General features: G+C 47.1%; 2 protein-coding genes and 1 long non-coding RNA gene across 6 annotated transcripts in view; 1 reads left to right on the forward strand and 2 right to left on the reverse strand.

The window, feature by feature from the left end:
• LOC144115943 (uncharacterized) overlaps window positions 1-18,920 on the reverse strand; it is a 457,564-nt gene that overhangs the window by 176,336 nt on the left and 262,308 nt on the right. The gene's annotated exons all lie outside the window — the stretch shown is intronic.
• Window positions 1,689-8,308, reverse strand: LOC144115938 (uncharacterized). The gene is made up of 3 exons (XR_013311619.1): window positions 6,131-8,308; window positions 3,723-3,882; window positions 1,689-1,828 (listed from the first exon to the last, which is right to left on the reverse strand). It is a non-coding gene; the product is annotated as an uncharacterized LOC144115938 (long non-coding RNA).
• Window positions 12,439-18,920, forward strand: part of LOC144115941 (uncharacterized) — a 38,817-nt gene continuing 32,335 nt past the window's right edge. Inside the window, exons 1-3 of one of the 4 annotated variants that reach the window (XM_077650570.1) lie at window positions 12,439-12,575; window positions 14,051-14,183; window positions 15,170-15,321. In XM_077650570.1, coding sequence (XP_077506696.1) covers window positions 14,063-14,183; window positions 15,170-15,321 — 273 coding nt within the window. In that variant the 5' untranslated portion in view covers window positions 12,439-12,575; window positions 14,051-14,062. Of the gene's footprint in view, window positions 12,576-12,612; window positions 12,748-12,882; window positions 13,013-13,046; window positions 13,183-14,050; window positions 14,184-15,169; window positions 15,322-18,920 lie in introns of those variants that run through there. The other 3 variants (XM_077650571.1, XM_077650569.1, XM_077650568.1) reach the window with 3 other exon arrangements.

Raw genomic sequence — 18,920 nt, forward strand, 5'->3', positions numbered from 1 at the left:
ACAATCTTTGTGATGATGAATTGAGAGGTGAAAACTCTCCTATGCGTGGCTGTACTTTTTACAATTATGTGTGTATGGTGCCTACAAACTGAAACACAAGTGGTAATTGACCATTTGCGGAGAAGTTTCTGCGCATGCGTGGTGAAGGCGCAGGCAGCGCCCTCTCTGGGCGGTTTGGTTTTTGGTTGGAAAACATGAGCCAGCCGTGCATTCCTGCTTTGTATTGCGACGACTGATGTGAGCTATAACTTCCACGTAACTGACATGTAACTGCAACGCGATTTATCTAAGCTAACCACATGTTTTGCAACAGCGAGACTTGTACGTAATAAAGGCCGCGATGACATACAAGGCGCAAAAGACGAACCCGTTGATGGGGCCAGTAATGCGCACATCCAGCACGTTTCGAAACGGATGTTGCTGCTTTATTTCGCGCTTACTGCCGAGTACACACTGCTCGGTCGTTCTAGAAGAGTTTTGCCACCGACGCAGGAAAACCGAATGATACATACTAGTATGAACATTCACCATTAATGCTACAATGTGCTTCCTGAACAGCGGGGGCACGGCCGAGCGCAGCCTCGCGTATATCCGCGCATTCTAACGCTCCCGCAGCCCGTTAGCACGCAAAGCAACGCTCTGCCGTATCAGCACGAGCCGGGATTGAGATAGTACAACGGGTTCTTTAATAATCAGCTAAGTGTGCCCTGAGGCAAAAGGTGTTGTGTTAAGTTGGCAGAAACTCCGGCCCTATCAAGGAAGCGCAAACGTAAACGTCTGTGTGCATTAGGAAAGTGCATCTCATTATACTGTCACACTCGCCCGCGCATAGGCGCACATTCACGCACATTTTCACTTGGTCATTCGGCGCTCCGTTGAGGTAGCAGAGTGCAGGTATTGTCACACATGGTCGTTTTTCAGGCTACAACGCGAAAATAATTCGCTACACCCTGTTTCTAAAAACGGAAATGGGATGTTCTCCTCTTCCATCATACTCTTTCGTTAGCTGACACACGTTTCCGGCCAAAAAACAACGCTAAAACAACAAAACAAGCGCACGTGAGCTGCTGAACGCTGCCTTGCGCATGCTTGCTCGAGAGTCCCTTTCCAACCAAAGGTAGCGGCGGAGCTTCTCTGTTTGCACGACAGGCGGCGCTCGCTTTTCCGCAAATGGTCCATTGCTTTGGCTGCATCATCATGTACCAGACATGCTATAGTAGCACCCATTCTTCAACCAAATACCATAGGCGTGCACAGCACGCATACAATCTATGACTTGTGAGACATTGTCTTGTGACATAGTATCAACAGCACAATACCTGGCCTTTCCACCGCAGTGGCTCAGTGCTTATGGCGCTTGGCTGCTGACCCAAAAGACGCGGGTTCTATCCCAACCACAGCGGTCTCATTTTGATGGAAGCGAGATGCTAGAGGCCTGTGTGCTGTGCGATGTCAGTGCATGTAGAGCCCCATGGGGCCGACATTATCCGGAGACCTTCACTGGCGTCTCTCATAGCCTGAGTCGCTTTGGGTGATTAAACACCCATAAAACATCAAAACTCTTTCTTCTGAATCGGTCGCTGATTGCTGTTTCTGCATGCATTCAGATTTTTATATCGCTGATAATGAATAAATTCCATACCTTTTGAAAAATGGCCATCAGTGACTTCCTTTCACTTGGGCTGACACCATGCTTGGCAAGCGTCAGCCACCACCACTCAGCCTGCGCTACATGAAAGTGGCATAGCTGCTGCCTGGCTTCTGGCCAATGTTCAAGAATTGCTGCTTTCTCAGCAGCACTGTTATCAGTCATAAAAGTCTCTGGTGCCTGCAACAAGAAAAAGCCACATATTGACGGCTATGGAACAGCTGAGTTATTCCCATGACAGACATTTACGGGTGCAGGGTAACATGATTAGAACGAACCTTGGGAGGCAGTAGTTTAGCTGCATTGTATGTCAGTTCAGCTGACCTTGCTACATTACCCTGTGTTGCTATGAGGGTATTTTTCACTTCGGCTTTGATAGCATTACTAAAAGGATCCTAACACTATGCAACTGTAATTTCTATCCTTGCCAAACATTGCTTGATATTTCAATGTAGAGGTGACATTTACACAGCATAGTTCAGCGTGTCAGGCAGGCTACACCAAAGAAAGCTTTACCTAACCACTTCAATTCTATAGCTTGTTCATTTGTGGTTGAAGTCTTATTTATGACAGGCTGGGCATGACACGCTGACATGACAGGCTGGGCAAGCAGGAATTTAGGAAGCATTGGGATAGGCTTCCATTAACTCAGCTTTTTTTATCAAAGTGCAAAGTCATATATTTTAAAATTTGCAGATTGTCACACCGCCTCATGCAGCAAACTGTTGAAGCTTAGAAGTTGCAGGCATGGCCTGTGGCCAATGCTGGTATTGTTAAGCAGTGGCTCTGTCTCTGCTGCTTTCAAAAAGTACAGGCTGGCGCAGATCCATATTCTGAATTAATGTTGCCTAACTCATGTATTCTAGCATTACCTGGCATTTCTTCAAACAACATGTAGTATAATTTACAATTTACATGTGCCCACCTCACAGCCTCCAAAGCAAAAGGGGTAGTTGTGCTTCAGGAGCTCGAAGCCTGCTGAGTATCCCTCAGTAGTCTGACTGCTGTGCACAATGACTGGTATGGGTATGGCACCAGCTGATGTTGCTGTCAGCATAATTGTCACGCTGCTCCTTTTGGGGCTAGCGTTCATTCGACGTATTCTGCCCTAGCCTTGCGTCGGTTTGCGTGGAGATTAGGGTCCATGTTCTTTGGCATAGCCCCAAAAGACAACACTGTCTACACAGACGCTGCCGTCTATCCATGCGGAGCAGAACATGCAGCCGCAATGGTGGTAGTAGACAACGAAGGAAACCTAGTGACCAGCGCCACGGCGAAAGTCCCTGGCGCAGCGGAGGCCAAGGAAATTGCCGTCGCGCTGGCGGCAGCAGAAGGCTATAGGACCGGCCGCCCCCTAAATGTTCTAACAGATTCGAAAGAAACGTGCAAAAACTACACGAAGGGCAGAATTAGCAAAACGGCCCTCAGGATGCTCAGCGGGGTAGCCCCTACCGAGTTAAACAAACCCAGACACAATCTGATTTGGATCCCAGGCCACGCGGGGGTAGAGGGAAACGAAAGGGCAGACAGCCTAGCTCGAGGCGAAGCAATCCGAGCAGGACAGTCTAAAGCCCCGCAGTTCCATCTGCTAGCCTGCGAGGGGGGATGCGCAGAACTTTTAAACTTACACAGGGGGATCAGAATCAAATATCCACCACCACACAAAGCTCTGACAAAGGAGGCCACCATCTGGCGTAGACTACAGACAAACACCTTCTCCAACCTACACATACTCAACAAAATGTTCCCATCACAATACAGGGCCACCTGCCCGTGGTGCGGAGCCACACCCACACTTTATCACATCACTTGGGAGTGCGAACGCAACAAAGCATTCCACAAACACTAACACCCGAGTGCGGAGCAATGGGAGAGCTGTCTCACCAGCAGCGAGCTCAAGGCCCAACGGGCCTTAGTGAGGCACGCGGGCGATGCAGCACGGCTCAGTGGAGCCCTGGAATAGGGGCCCACCCATGCTGAAGAGAAGACTCCGGTCGCCAGCGCCAAGAACGAAGACGACGGAGCTTTCGAATCCGCGAATCTCTTGAATGGATCAATAAAAGTTTTCACTCACTCACTCACGCTGCTCCTTGTTGAGTCACATGACGCCGTGGAATCAACGAAGATGACTTCGGAGGATGATTCCAGCTGCTGGGCACGCCTCATGATTGGAGTTACCAGGAGCACTGCCCAGCTGCCTGCCCCTCCCTCTGAGTGCACCTTCACATCAACTCCTGCATAAAAAAGTTTTCATGTTTCAGTATGGCATAACATGAAAGCATAGTTTGTGTGGCAACACAGATTATCTTATGAGGCACTGAGAACAAATTGATTCCTACATCGATTACTAATCTTATATGGACGAAGAGCACATTTTCACTGAAAGGAATTTTTATATGGTAGGAAGGACATTAAAATGGAAGAAGGGTATCACCATCACTACCCATTTTCACAGCTACATTTTAGTGATTTCAGGCGAGATTTCTTGTTCCATGCAACAAAGAACAAAGTATGATGTGCCTGCATAATGTAACTTTATGTATTGCTACTGGCAGTCCACTTTCATCTCACCAGGGAAATGAAACAGCTAAATGTGCAATATAACTAAACAAACTCGCAACACAATGTCATCACCGCCATTGCAAGTTTTCATTAAAATAGGGCAAAAATATTGCAGTGTTAACACCTAATTTTTTTCAGCAAAAACATACTTATACTGTATCTTTTTCTCTGAATTTGATGGCTATGCAATATTCCATTCCGGCGCAAATAAGTTTTGAAGTTTGTCATTTCCGTGGCGTCTGTTGAGGCGATTGCTTTAAGCAAGACTGCATTTTCGGCATCACAAACACTCCCCATGCGTTTATACTTTCTAGCTGCTTCACTAACAAAATTTTCATGCTGTTTTAGCTCATCGTAACATTTTATAAAAGGACTCATTGTTTTTCAGTCGCTGCTTCAGCCATGCAAGACGAATATGCATATTTTTCAATGATGCTGTGATTGCATTTCAGCATCACGCGAAGCACGCCCCTGACCACAGGCTGAATTTTCAGGTTCGGCTTGCTGTTCTTGCTTTTTTTAAAATGGGTTCACTAAATAACTTGAAAAATGGTTTTTTTGTTGTGTAGAGTAGACTCTAAAGATGTGATGCTACTGTCAACTTGAAATGTTTGATAAACCTCAGGAGTAGCACTCACTTTAACAGTCCTTGAAGTATTAGTACTGCTAGTCGGACCTCAGAACTTCACCAAGCTCTTTTTTTTTTATTCTATTGAGTAGTCCTTTATAAGTCCTGGCCTTATGATCCACTTATTGCAAGTCCTTTATCTTCGTTGTATGCTGTTCTGTGTTTTAACGATTTCTCTAAAAATGGGATTTGGTGGGATTTTTCTTTCACTCGGAGCATAAAGTGCTTCATAGACCTGTGTTACACAAAGGGGTGCAATTCTTTCAATACATATCACATGTTAGTACCTCCGTGTGCAGATGTTTACGCTCACTGCTCGCTTGGTGGGTGTGCTACATTGCAGTTTTGTCTAGGCACAATATTTGGCTGAAAAGGGTTAGGGCATATTGCTTTCTTAGTAAGCAGAACAAATATTTGTCACTAACTTGTGTTAAGGAAAGCTATCTGCTGGCTTTAGGCCTGAATAAATTTTTGGCATTACAAAGAAAGCTAAAGGTGCAGTGGGGTAGGCAACATTTTTGGTATCTTTGTGTAAACAAAGTTAAAGCTGACAGACTTTTTCCTTATTGGGTAATAGGTGCTTGGCATTTCTAAAAGAGTATCTCTGTGTCTCAATACTAGATAGCGATCATGCTTAGTGCATTGTTTCTGTTAATTGTCCACCCTCATCAGTACATTGAACAGGCTAATGAGACACATATTTGAACTTGCTTCACTTCTTCCAGAGCAATAATAATGCATTTAGCTTTAAGTATGTTACTGCTTACAACACAGCCTGGCAAAAGTGACGGCTTTCTCAAAACAGTTTTCTCGGTGGCAGATGGTTCAGTCTAGTGTCCATAAATATTGGTTCGCCATTAAGCTGTGCACCTGTGCGTAGCGTGCGAGTTAGTGTTGAAGTGGCATAAAAAAAGAGATTGCTAGAGGACATCACAACTCGGACTGTTTTTGTGGCGAGAGACTAGAGGCCATGCTGTGTTGCTCCTTTAGCAGCGTTGTGCATGGATGCTTCCCTGCTGTGGTGGTCACTGAGCAAGGCAACCAGACTGGGAGCACATGCAAAAACTGGTTTAGCCTTCATACTGACATAGCTGCTTATTAGCCACAGAACGATGTACAGAAAGGAACCCTTATGGAGGACTAGAAGTGAACTTCTGAAGGCAGTACATTTTATTCCCACTGGCAGCTCTAGCAAGTGGCAAGCAACAAAAAAAATGTTCCCTTTAACACGTTGTACAAAGGTTTGTGGCATGCACACTTAGCTGTCATCAAGCCTTTCTTTTTTTGCTTACCTTGTTCTGCATACTCGGGGATTTTCTCCTGCAGCCTCATCAGTGGTTCCGAAACTGTGCCATAATGTGTCTCCCGCCAGGCCTCGTACATATAATAAACAGTCCTTTTCGTTGGGTTTAGTGCACCACTGGCAAGTTTTCAGCAGGCTTCCAGTGTCGCCTTCAACACACAAAGACCCTTCGTGCAGGCGTATCGCATCAGCCGGACTAAGTCCATCAGCGAAGTACTGATGAAAAAGTTTTGTTTCCTCACTGCATTGCAGAAGGCGGAGAGCGGCTGCACTCTCCGTTGCATGGGTGTGCAACTTGATCAATGCACACAGCGGAGGGTTTCTTTGGAGATACGCATCATCCTTTTGGGTGTTGTAGTTGACTTTTTTTATCTTTATATCGATCATTGCATTGCAGTTTGTTGTGCGTTTGGTGTTTTTTTTGTTGAGGCAGTGGTGGTGGCACCTCCAAACTTTGTGACACACCATTTGTGACACACCCCGAACTGCCTTGTCAGAGCCGACGACCTTTTCTCGATGAAGAAATTCCTTTTGCTGTCAGCGGAGACGGCAAAGCCTATGCGTGGGAGCCTCTATGAGGCTTCGGAATGCACATGCAGCGAGCTGCGTACGCGGAACCATGTGCCTGGCACGTTCCAGGAGGTGCAGGGTCCACTGGGTTCGGGCCGGTGAGCCCTGGGCTCCGTTCACTTGTACATACGGTGCCATTGCACTGCTATTAGTTCAAATTAGGCGATAGCTGCAGGGTTTAGTAAAGCTCTGCCTAATTATCGAATGGGTTATAACCCGCTGCAAACAGATAAGGAGGAGCGCGCCGAGTCTGTCTCGACCGCTTTTAAACCGCCTTTTCGTTAAACTGCATTATTCTCACTGCCTTGTATTTCAATCCCGTCTTAAATAAATAAGTTTTGTCTTGAGAAGTTGGAATTGCTGCCCCAACCGGCAACGTGCCGCCAGACGAGCGGACGAAGGCCTGAAGGCTCTTCGTACTGCTAACCGCCGTGTATATTCGATCACCGGCCAGCGTGCCGCCATCATTCACCGCTCGCAACGTGCAGCCGATCAACCAGCCCAATCCGGCCATCCCATCAAAGAAGGATTCGGAAAGTCTAACTGGTGCCGTGACCAGGATTGATTGGAACTTCTCAACTCATCCCATACGTGAAAGGCGTGACATGGCCGCTTGATGCAAAGCGCGATTTTCTTTGCATCAAGCGGTCGTCTAACCCGCGCAGGAGGCTTCTACTCGAGTCGTGGCGCATCCAACAGACATGGAAGAATGTGAATTGCTCCCTGGGGACACTTAATTCCCTCTTCCTAAATCCATGGTTTTGGCCACTGACCCGAGGTCTTCCACACAAGCGCAAAGACGGGTTCGATCCCGGCCGCGGCGGTCGAATTTCGATGGAGGCGAAATACTAGAGGCCCGTGTGCTGTGCGATGTCAGTGCACGTTAAAGAACCCCAGGTGGTCGAAATTATTCTGGAGCCCTCCACTGCGGCGTCCCTCATAGCCGGAGTCGCTTTGGGACGCTAAACCCCCGTAAACCATAACCTTTTCAGGCTCATTTCTGCATAAAAAGAAAAATTTCGTCTTCATTGTGTATGTGTAGGAATCCAGTGGTTGGCTTATTGCAACCCAAAACGCATAGGTCATTTATGCTAAATTTCAGTTATGGTTGGAGAGAGAGAGAGAAAGGCAGGGAGGTTAACTAGGCAGCGCCCAGTATGCTACCCTACACGTGGGAAGGGGAACGGAGGGAGAGGGGGGATGGTTGGAAATTCTCATCTGTCAGGTGGGCTCTACCTGAGGGATCAGGGGATCTCATTATAATGAGATCTTATGGGCAATGAGCCTGCAGCCTTCACGAGTGCATCGAAAACGTGCTACAAGGTACGTAATGCTTTCGGAAATGGAAGCACATGAACGTGAAAATATGAAACGTTATTTTCATTGACATTTAATTTTAAAAACAGCGATACCTGGCAGTCAGCTTTGGCAAGGGCTACCGGGCGGCGCGTTTAAACAAAAATTGCCGGAAAGTTTTTCTCGCTTTACACCGTAACTATCCAGGCAGCCGTTCGTTAACAGTTGGCAAGTGCTTTAGAGAAAAAAATTACAAAGTATGCTGCGTCATTTCGACGCTATCGCCAGTGCTGTGGCATGTTGCAAGTTGCGCGTCCGCGCCGTAAGTGTCGCCACGGTCGGAACGATTGCAGCGATCCTGGTATTTGGCGGCTCATGTGTTCTAGGTTTCCATAATGGAATTTATTAATTTTGATTTTTAGAACGATTGTCACTGATATTGCAATGCCCAAGATGCCTAAAATCACTTTTGTACATCGATTGTCACTACTGATGTTTCCTTTAATAAACTGTTCTTTGGAGAAAACTATTTACGTTTTTGGTACTCGAGCGAGCGCCCTAAGCAGCTGCTAATCAGCCGCGCTGGCCGCGCCGCCAACTCCCAGGCACCGCCACCGTCGCATTTCAAAATCGTCCCCATTGGCTCTACGGGAATGTCACACCCTTGCTATCGCTTTTAAAACGTCACAATAAATGTGTGTTGCGAATGCGGGCATGCTCCCGACAGGCGCTCCAACAGCAGGGTGTTCACCAAGTTCTCGAGGAGTCCGATGTGCTGCAGCGTGTACTACATTTACTCGTTAATGTTAGCAATCGTTCTAATTAGTCAACACACCCATACGTGAAAAGTTAAGAAACGGCGCGACCGAAAGCGAAACGCACTCGACAGCGTAGATAACTCTAAAACGCCCCGTATGTTTGTAAGTAAACACTGGTTTCTTGCTGTTTTCACCTTTGTTCTAAAAAAAAAAAGTGCCCTAGCAATAGTAAAAGTAGCTTATTTGTCAACAGAAAGTGCCAATAATGCAGACGTGCGCACGCAATATACAATAACGCGGCACAAGCAAAAGCGGTAGATGGCGCGTTATGCGCAGCCGATATGAGGAACGATTGAGAAGGATGGAGGAAAAGCGGTGGGCTAGGAAAGTTTTCAGATACCTGTATATAAAGAATGTTGACACGAAATGGAGAAAGCGAACTAGAAAATTGACAAGCAAATATCTGGACAGCAGTAAGGGGGAAAATCAGCATTTATCGGTTAAGAAAAAGGTTAAAGGAACAGAGAGAGCGTTGTGGAAAACAGGGATGCTGACGAAATCGGCACTGGAAACATACCGGACCTTTAAACAGGAAATTGTCAAAGAAAATATCTATGATAATTGTAGGGGAAGTTCTTTGTTGTTTGAGGCCAGGACTGGAGTTTTGCGGACTAAGAAGTATAGAGTCAGGTACCAGGAGATAGACACTTTGTGCATTGCGTGCGGAGAGGAGGAGGAAACGGCTGAACACTTGATACTTTTCTGTAAAGGGCTTCACCCTACAGTGGAAGGCAGCGGGGCTGACTTACCCAAGGCATTGGGGTTTAGGGATAGTGAAGGGAAAGTGGATTTTAAGAGGTTAGAAGTAACCAAGCGAAGGTTATCTGATTGGTGGCTAAAAGCAAGACAGGAGTAAAATTTCACAAGACATGGCTAGGTGGCTTGAGCCACCGCCCGATGTAAAGGGTTCAGCCGTATCCATCCATCCATCCATATAGGCGGCGGATTGCTGTTGAGAAGTTTTAATGCAGCAGACCATTTTATTAACAGTGCATTTTAGTTTGTGCACTATGTGGTATGCTCGAATAAACGTAAGCGGCGTAATCGTTTTGTTTTGCTTGTGTTTTTGTGTTTAGTGGCGTCACTGGAACGCAGCTCGTGGCTGCGTTCCAATACTCTAGACGTCTAACGTCTAGTGTGACATCTAGGAAGCAGTCCATGAAGAGTCACATAGTTAAGGTGGCTAGAGTGGGCAGGTGTGAAAACCGGCCGGGGAAGCATGGCCCCGCAGCGCGCCGATGCCGTGTGGCGGCGCTGACGGCAGAGGCGCGGTAGGGCGCGCAGCCCAAATGAGCGCATCGCGTAGGCAAAATTTTTACCACTGAGGCGAAAATGAGCCCGTTTCGCTTACCGCTAGTTTTCTACGAATGTCAAAGAATGAATCTTTACCATAAAATAATGTTTCGTCAACTCGCATCATTATTCCCGTGAAATATGCTGCTTCACAAGCGCAGTTTGCATTGCGCAGCTGGACTGAAGCTCGTATTGTGCGTGCTCATTTCGAGACGATGCCCAGGATGTGAGCGACGCCGTAGTGGAAGGTTTCGGAATGATTTCAACCACCTGGGTTTCTTTAACGTGCACTGACTCTGCGTTGTGCCGCTATCGAAACGCAGCCACTACGGCGAGAAGAGCACGTTGTAACGCGTGCCGTAGGACCTCGCAACTGCAGTCGCATTGGCTGAAAGCGCCCCAATAATAATAATAATAATAATAATAATAATAATAATAATAATAATAATAATAATAATAATAATAATAATAATAATAATTGGTTTTGGGGAAAGGAAATTGCGCAGTATCTGTCTCATATAACGTTGTACACCTGAACCGCGCCGTAAGGGAAGGGATAAATGAGAGTGTGAAAGAAGAAAGGAAGAAAGAGATGCCGTAGTGGAGGGCTCCGCAATAATTTCGACCACCTGGGCTGGGATCTTTAACGTGCATTGACATCGCACAGCACACGGGCACCATAGCGGTTTGCCTCCATAAAAACGCAGCCGCCGCAGTCGGGTTCGAACCCGGGAACTCCGGATCAGTAGCCGAGCGCCACCCCAACACACAAACCAGTTTTTGTCGCCGCTTGCGAGCCTGTAGCATGTATGCCATCTTGACGTTCATGTAAGCTGTAAGCAATCTCCGACGATTCTAGACAGTGAAGCAACACATCTGGCCATGAAATTGTTGATCTACAACTGAAGGCCCCATTTCAACAAGCAGCAAATCAGAATTGGCTCCCTTCTGGGACCAGCAGACCCCAGATCAAAACCAGGCTTCCTTCTGGGACCAGTAGAGCCAAGCAAAACACCACTGGGTGCCCAATATATACAGTGATCATTTCAACCAGCAGCAAACCAGATCTACGGCTTCCTTCTGGGGCCAGATGGAACCATTAGAAAGCAGAATCCTATTAACAAATTTTCACCTGGGGGGAGGGGGTTGCAGAATTTGATCTACAATACACAAGGTTTCAGTGTTTTCCGTTTCTTCTCACTATCCTCAAACCCTTAAGCAAAAAGTGAATCCTTGTGAGGCAATAAAAACGTACACTTGATGCTGTCAGCGCAACAGAATTCTCAGAACAACCAATTTTTGGCACATCACCATTTGACTGTAGAATCTCTGCCGCAGCTTCGGCATGCAAGAGCGTTCGGCTGAACGCAAGTTTGTTTTCCAGGACGTTGACAAGATCGTAAAATGAGACTGACGAATGTAAAAGGCCCCCAAGGTCCAACTCGTTAGTTGCCTCAGCTGGAAGTTTTTTGGGTATGTTGCCTTTATCACAGAGACATGCTGTTCTGCTGGGACTCCGGAAGTTTTTTTTTTTCGATTGGTGGGCAGGTCTTCGAGTTTTTTAGTTGTTTGTCTGTTTATTCCATATTTTATTTAAATGTTTATTTTATTTCGTTTTTGTTAATATTATATTTCGCTGTTCAAAAGTATATTTGTTACGCATATAAAACCTGAATTGAAATGGGCAGCTTTACAGATATACAAAAATGTACAGATGAGGAGTGATCGACTGCATTAAAAAAGTTTGTTCATACTTTTTCAATGCTAGTAATCATGCTCATGAACAAAGCTCATTCAATTAACCATTTCTGCTGGGACATGATTGGTTTAGGTTACGGATATTATACGTTTTAAGGCTGGGTATGAAGCGAACGAGCTCAGCCTCACTGTGCTTTACATTTATAACGTCCTGAAAATGAAGTGTTTGTCAGAAATCTGATTTGAGTGCAAGAAGTTGGAGACATGGGGGAGGGGGCGCTGCCCCCTCTTGAGAAATGCTGGGGGGCAACCGTTCCCCCCACTCCTGTTCCGGAGTCCCTGGAGTTTCTGCAGGCTTCACAATGAGTTGTCAAAACACCCTTCTTAGCCACATAGCCTGCAATGTAATATATCAGCCGCGCATCGCTGTGTCGCTCAGCGTAGCTGTGATGGCCTACAGCCACTTCAACTTTTTCCGTGCCACTTTTGCTGTTGAAGGCATCTCGCCCTCGCATAAAAAAAAAAACGCTGCTATAGAGACTCCAATACAGGCGGTGAAACGAACTGAACTGACTAAAACTGCAACGACGTGTGCAAGGCCGACGCGGCTGAGCGGCTGAGCTTACCGCGCCGCTAGCTGCAGCGCCGCATTCCCCCTGGCGGCATCGGTGCGCAGAGGGGTCACGCGCTGCCGACGGAAAACGCCGCGATCTTCACACCTTCCAGTCTAACATAGTCTCAAGACAACGAATTTAAAAGGTACGATTCGCGCACGCAGCCGTATGGCCGTATTTTGCGCGGTGGATGGTCTGTGTTGCATTTCGAGGTCTGTGTGTTTTGTGTGCGGTGGGTCTTTGATTAGCTAGCACGCGCCGCAAGGAACGCTGTCAACGCACCGCTGCCTACAGACCGTGTTGTTCGTCGATGCAAGGTAACCTGTAGACCAAGTTAGTTTTGGCAAAGAAAGGAAAAGCAAGGAAGCTAACAATGCCGTATTTGCTGTCCGGCACACGGGGAGAGGAGTAAAGCAAGTGAAAGAAGAAAAAAAGTCCGATGTGACCGTGGGGGTGACCGCGGATATCGGTCCGGTTGCTCCCTACGCGACCGTTGTAGGGCCAGCCGGTGGGGTGGGCGAAATTATATTCAAACGACCTCCTTGCATACGTTCTGTTCTCTCAGGCATGTTACAAGCTGCGGTAAGGCATGCGAATCCTAGCACTCGTGCTGTGAGACTCTTTCGAGGGTGTGTGACCGTGACCGCAACCGCCTCCTTGGCGCGTTGCGCCTCTTTCGGATAGGGCCGTAGCCTCCCTGTCGGCTGTCGGTCCACTTCCCCTTGACCACTTGACACATGCCATTCACACAGGTGCGATTCCTGGGTGCCTTTTAATACTTTGTGCTGAATATGCCAAGGTTTCAACTAAGCGCCATCAGCAGATTAATCTCGACAGCCAGCATGCTGGCTCGCTCGAAGGCATTCTAGTTGTCAGCGCACTCACAATTTTCTGCGAGGGCTTCCAGCGCTAGCTCCATCTTGCTGGCATTGTTTCTGCACTGTCGCAGCCTGCCATAAAAATTTTTCCTGTTTCTTATGCCCTTGTGTCTGATGCCCCTGCAGGTGCAACTGAGTGTTTTGGTAGCTTCAAAGGCTCCAAAGTGCCAAGCTGTGCCGCTAAAAAAAATTCTTTGCCCTTAGTACTTCTGACTACCCCTGTACGCATTGCGTACCGCAGCGGTGGCCAAGTGGTTGAGCATCCGCCTCGCATACGGGAGGTGCGGGGTTCGATCCCCAGTGCCGCCGGGTACCCACCGGTGATACAATGGGTACAAGCTTTCCCCTGGTCTGGTGCTCGGCTTATTTAGGGTGAAATGCTTGGAAAACGGGTCTTTGACCCCACCTTGAGAAAAAGAAAAATACCTTGTGTCATGGCGCTCTTTGGCCTTAGATGCCTTTGCGCCACAAAAATCCATCATCATCATCACTGTACGCATTGCCATATGTTTATGGAATGCAACTATGGCAAAGAGATCTAATTTTGTTGCATTGGCATCTTGTGTCTTTGTTCCTATTAAGGCAGTGAAAAGGCGCAGCTGTGCTGATTTGAGACAAACGTCCTTACTTGGCCAGTGGAAAGTAGCTGGTGATCTGTGTACTGTGTACCTCTTGGCAGGCAGTGTAGCTGTCTTCAGTCTCTTTGGTTGCTGTGTGTAACGCTATCCTGCTTCCTTTTCAGGCTGGAAAAATCATGCACAGGCCCGCCCGACCTTATAAAGACTCTACAGAGTCTGCTCAACTTCCCGAAATGGAACCCGAGCTTCCCCCGGTGGAATCGGTGTGTCGGAAGCTGGATGCAGACCTTGTTGCCAGTGGGTCCTTCGCATTTCCCAGACTTGGGGGCAGTGCACTACTGCAAAAAAACTCTTAAAGCATCATTGTTTTGAAAGTGAAAACATCTGCTCAACTTTTTCGCGTAACTTCTCCCATAGCCACTACAATGGGCGAAGCAGATCACATACCGCCTTTCGCAGCGTGGCAACTCTGCATTGGGGGAGGACTTTTAATGTTTAACTGTGCTAATTGTGGACGTCTGTGTTCTTCAGTCGTGATGCTGAACAAATGGGCAAGCAATGCAAGGAAGATCAATGAAGAAAAATGAAAAATTTGTCAAGCGATCAATGGGTCGATCCGCCTCCCATTGAGTCTTTGAATTTGATTTCGCTGTCGCTTTTTCGTTCCACTGCTGCAGCGGCTTCTGGGAGGTGTAGGTGTGTGTATGGTGGGCATTGGCTTTCTGGCGGAATGATGGGTAGTGGGCGGAGGCTTGTGTGGGCAACTGGATTGTTACCCTGATGTGCACCCACCAATGGGTGGTTGAAGAGGAGACGGCTGACACATGCATGCACACACATGCACGCATAGTGGCCTTTTTGGTGAAAGAGGGCTATATTGCAAAGTAAAAGAGAAAAATACATAATTTCGACCCCCCTGCAGAGTTGCCGCACAGCAAAAGGCAGCATGCAATTTGCTTCATCGATCACATGGCTAGAGCAAACACTAGCCGCAGCTGGATACCAAAGCGGCACCTGCCACCGGTTCAAATTTATGTATGGCACATGAAGTAGGAGTGAGGGTACAGATGCGCCTGCGAGGGAGAAAAGAACGTGCGTGCGCTGTTAGGAGGCACAGAACAGCTTTGCCGTGCTTTCCCATGTCTCGCAACATTGTGATCGCGACAGTACATGGGTGACCTTTCAGCTTGACAAGCAGACCTGCTCAAAGTGCAGGGTCACGCATGAAACTCTGAAAGAAGATACTGAAGTGCTGCAACATTGAAGCGGCCTTTTGTCTGCAGGCTCTGCACTCAAGGTGTACCTGCGCTTGAGACCACGTGTGGGCAGCAAGCCGTTCACAAAGCCGGCTTTTGAACCCCACAGTGAGACAACTGTGGCATCAACAACGGCCACTCTGGAGCACCAGCAGCAGAAATGCTTCAACTTCACCAAGGTGGGTTCATTGGCTGGTGGGTTGAGCACTGAGCAGGTGGACTTGTGCGGGGGGGGGGGCAGTTTCTTCACCTGCCTGAGCGACGAGAATGACTGGCCGAGGCTATGGTAGCTGCGGGACATCTGCAAGAATCTAACCAATAGCCACATCTTAACCGGCATATGCAGGAGCATTAGATGGGGGAGGGTGCAAACATGAAAAAGTCCACAGAAAGGGCTCTCAAACTTTCATGTGCAATTGTGAGTTCTCTGCTGCATGTAGGAGTGTATTATTTGGCTCAGGTGTTCATGGAAACAGTGTATGTAGCGATTGAGTGGCTTGATATACTCTCCACAGAATTACATGATTGCACTTCAGTCTGTTTAAAAGCGGAGATGCGAAAGCCTTTCCATTTCCTCTTTTTCTACTTGCAATTTGATTTTTGTTTTATTTTTCTTTATTTATGATGATAGTGTTGATTATCATTATCTATCTCTGGCACTGTCAGGAGCTGTCACTACCACTATCTATCTCTAGCACTGTCACCATCAGTGGCTATCATCACTGTCTGCCACTATTTTTTACTATCTATTTACTAACTGCCCCTACTATCATTACATATATGTTGTTTATCAACTGTTGCTTAATCAACTTTTACATTTTATTTTAATTACCATACAACTTTTGATTGAGAGTTCGTGCAGGCAGTCTTGTGGACAACTTCCATCTACAGCTTCAGTCTACAATTTCCGTCCACGTCATTCATGAGCCAAGAAAGGCTTATGCCTTAAAGGGGTTGTGAAACACATTTTCATTGCATTCTTTTGCCTGTTGGTTGATAGTGAGTTATAGTTATGCTATTAGCATCGGTCGTACCATGTATATATTCCGGTTTTCGTATTTTAATTAGCTTGCAAAGACAAATTCATGGCGGTGATGGTGTCACCATACTAGTGATTTTTAGCAGTGGACGTGACATCATCAGATGGGAGCTTGATGATTGGACAGACAGTAAATATACTGCAAATTGTGTTAGTAAATGGAGATATGTTTCGTCACGTTTCTTGGTTTTATATTAGAACAACAAAACCAACAAGTTTGCCTTGCATAAAGGCACTGCAGAGCAAACAGAACAAAAAAACTCCACCAGAGGCTCTGGCTATTGTTTTGCATCCAGGATGCCTATTTGCATCAAAGGACTTGGAACCTCTTTGTACGCAGCATTTACGGCTGCTCTCTGAGAACAGCTTGATTGAATACGATCGAGCCATTCCATTCTGCAAGCGTTAATTTCGGTCCGAAGGAAGGACACAAAGAAAAAAAGCCATTCGTTTAACATTTACCAGTGCACACCGTCAGCTTGTGGAGGATCACCGAATGCCGGTGTCAGATGGTGTCACGTTCCCATCAACAGCGTGCAGTGGCAGGGCACGGTAAGCGGTGGGGGTAGCGGTATACGCTATGCTAAAAAAGTCTCGCTCTCGAGTTCGGATAAGTTGGGGAAGGCCATTGATCAGTGTTTTCTTCTGTGCCGTCGATGTGATGATGAAGCATAGCTGGGCCAGCTGGGCGTCTGCATGGTTGTTGTATCCATAAAAACGACGCTGCCGGCCTTGGCAAGAATGAGTTACGGAGCAGTTCAGCTTCAACTCCCCTGATAGTATGCACGCAGAAATGTACTGACAGAAACAGGCGAAATAGTCATTTCTACTGTTTTCATCTCAAAAGCAAGCAACCATTGCCCAGTCTTTCAATGAATAAATGTGAATTTGAGTCATTCAATAATTCGAACTTTTTTCTAGTCCTTTAAAGTTCAAATTAACGAGCTTTTACTACTGCTGATTGCGCACCAGACTGCGTAGTTGGCAGTGTGATACATCTTCAACACAGCGTACCTGGACGGCAGGTGAATTCCCTTTCAGGGTCCTACTTCTGACAGTTGCAGCCTGCAACCAGTGCGAGGGTTTCATCGCCCACAATGCCTTTTCTATGAGTACATCCCACACAATGTTTAAGCTTTAAAATGCCAATTCCACGTTTTGCCTTGCGCATTTTTTTTCTTGCTCAGCAATGTGCACTTCAGGGACGGTCGATGCATAGTTAGATGGCAGGAGAGTCCACTTGTATAAAAACTAGTGTGCTGAGGAAAACTTGAAAAGGTTGCAAGCCGAATCCAGCCTGCACACTAAAGTACTAATTGTGACTTTTGAATGAGTATTGCTTCTTGCCCCCACTGTAATGCACACAAATAGTCAACAGCCTTTTGGAAACAAGCAATCTCAATTCAGGGAAGTTGTGTGCAAGTTTATGCACAGAATGGTCATGCATTACTGGGCCACTGGCATCTCTCCACCAAGATCTCGGCAGACATGGTGCAGTGTTAATATTGCCTCTAGCCTAACTTTTGCACGGGCCTAAACAAATTGAAGCCAGACCATCCTGCTAACCGCCAATGTGCATCTGTACCCACTCGGCTGACAGTGGCTGAAATGAGACTTTCAGCTGTAGAGCTATACATGGTTTGCATGTGACGTCACGTCCGGCAGCGCGCGCTGCGGCGGACATGTTGGTGCAGTCTGTGCGGAGTCGGTGGAGTGCGTATCGCACGCGTTTCCTCGCTAGTGGTAACACGTGCAATTTTGTTGCCTTTTGTGTGGCATGCCGCCGCTTCTCAGTAAGCAGCCTTTAGACGCTACCTATCGCTTAGATCTTACGGGGTCGGAGCGGGTTCGGTATGCGGAAAAAGTGCGTCTCTGCGATAATATCGACCCGTTCATGCTGCGGCCGGGAACGGACACAAGCGATGTCGACATATTTCCAGAGATTTGTTACGGTGACATCGTCAATTACCTTGTTTTTTCTGCAAGCTTTCTGACCCTTGAAGAAATGAAGGCGTTTAAGTCCACCGAGGCGCATAATTATTTCACTAGCGGCTGGGTGAAGGGACTGTTGGCAAAACAGCTGCAAGGGGACAAGGTGCTTCTACTTAGAGAGGTAAGCCGCAGGGCATTGATCTTTGTAAGGATTAGAGTAAAGAAATAACGGTTATTAAATCCACAAGTGACTGAGTGTAAGCAATCACTCAGTAAAGTTTTAAAAAGAACTGTTTACAAACTGTCAGGCTAGTGATTCATTTCTTCATATGTACTGAACCTGGACGACTTCAGATTAAATCACGAGTTATTCTATTTTTATGGGCATATGAAAGGAACCGTTGCTGGTTTATCTTAGTTTGGAAACCCAACAAGTTATTGCGCAAAAAAGAAACGGTCATGCGTGGAGAGATTGTTATCACTCGCTACAGAATTGTCGACCAACAATTTAGGTCTCGCCTGTCGCGTCGCGCACTATGGCCCGCATTAAGTGATCAAGCTCATCGCTGTTGCCGTTTTCGACGGCCCGGTAGCGCGGCAAGATCGACAGTGACGTGTGCCTTCGCAGAGATGTGCCCAATGTTAATTTGGATTCGTAGCCTCCATTGTTCCCGACTCCTCAGCCTGACACTCCGCTTGAGCCGCGCGTTTCTGGGTCTGTCGTCTTGCCGCGCGAGCGTGGCGACCGGGATCACCATGTTTTGCGCTGTAGCCGAGCAAAAGCGTAGGGGCCCAGTCCGGGTCCGT

The sequence above is a fragment of the Amblyomma americanum genome, chromosome 1 (genome assembly GCF_052857255.1).
Source record: "Amblyomma americanum isolate KBUSLIRL-KWMA chromosome 1, ASM5285725v1, whole genome shotgun sequence".
Classification (NCBI taxonomy): Eukaryota; Metazoa; Arthropoda; class Arachnida; order Ixodida; family Ixodidae; genus Amblyomma; species Amblyomma americanum.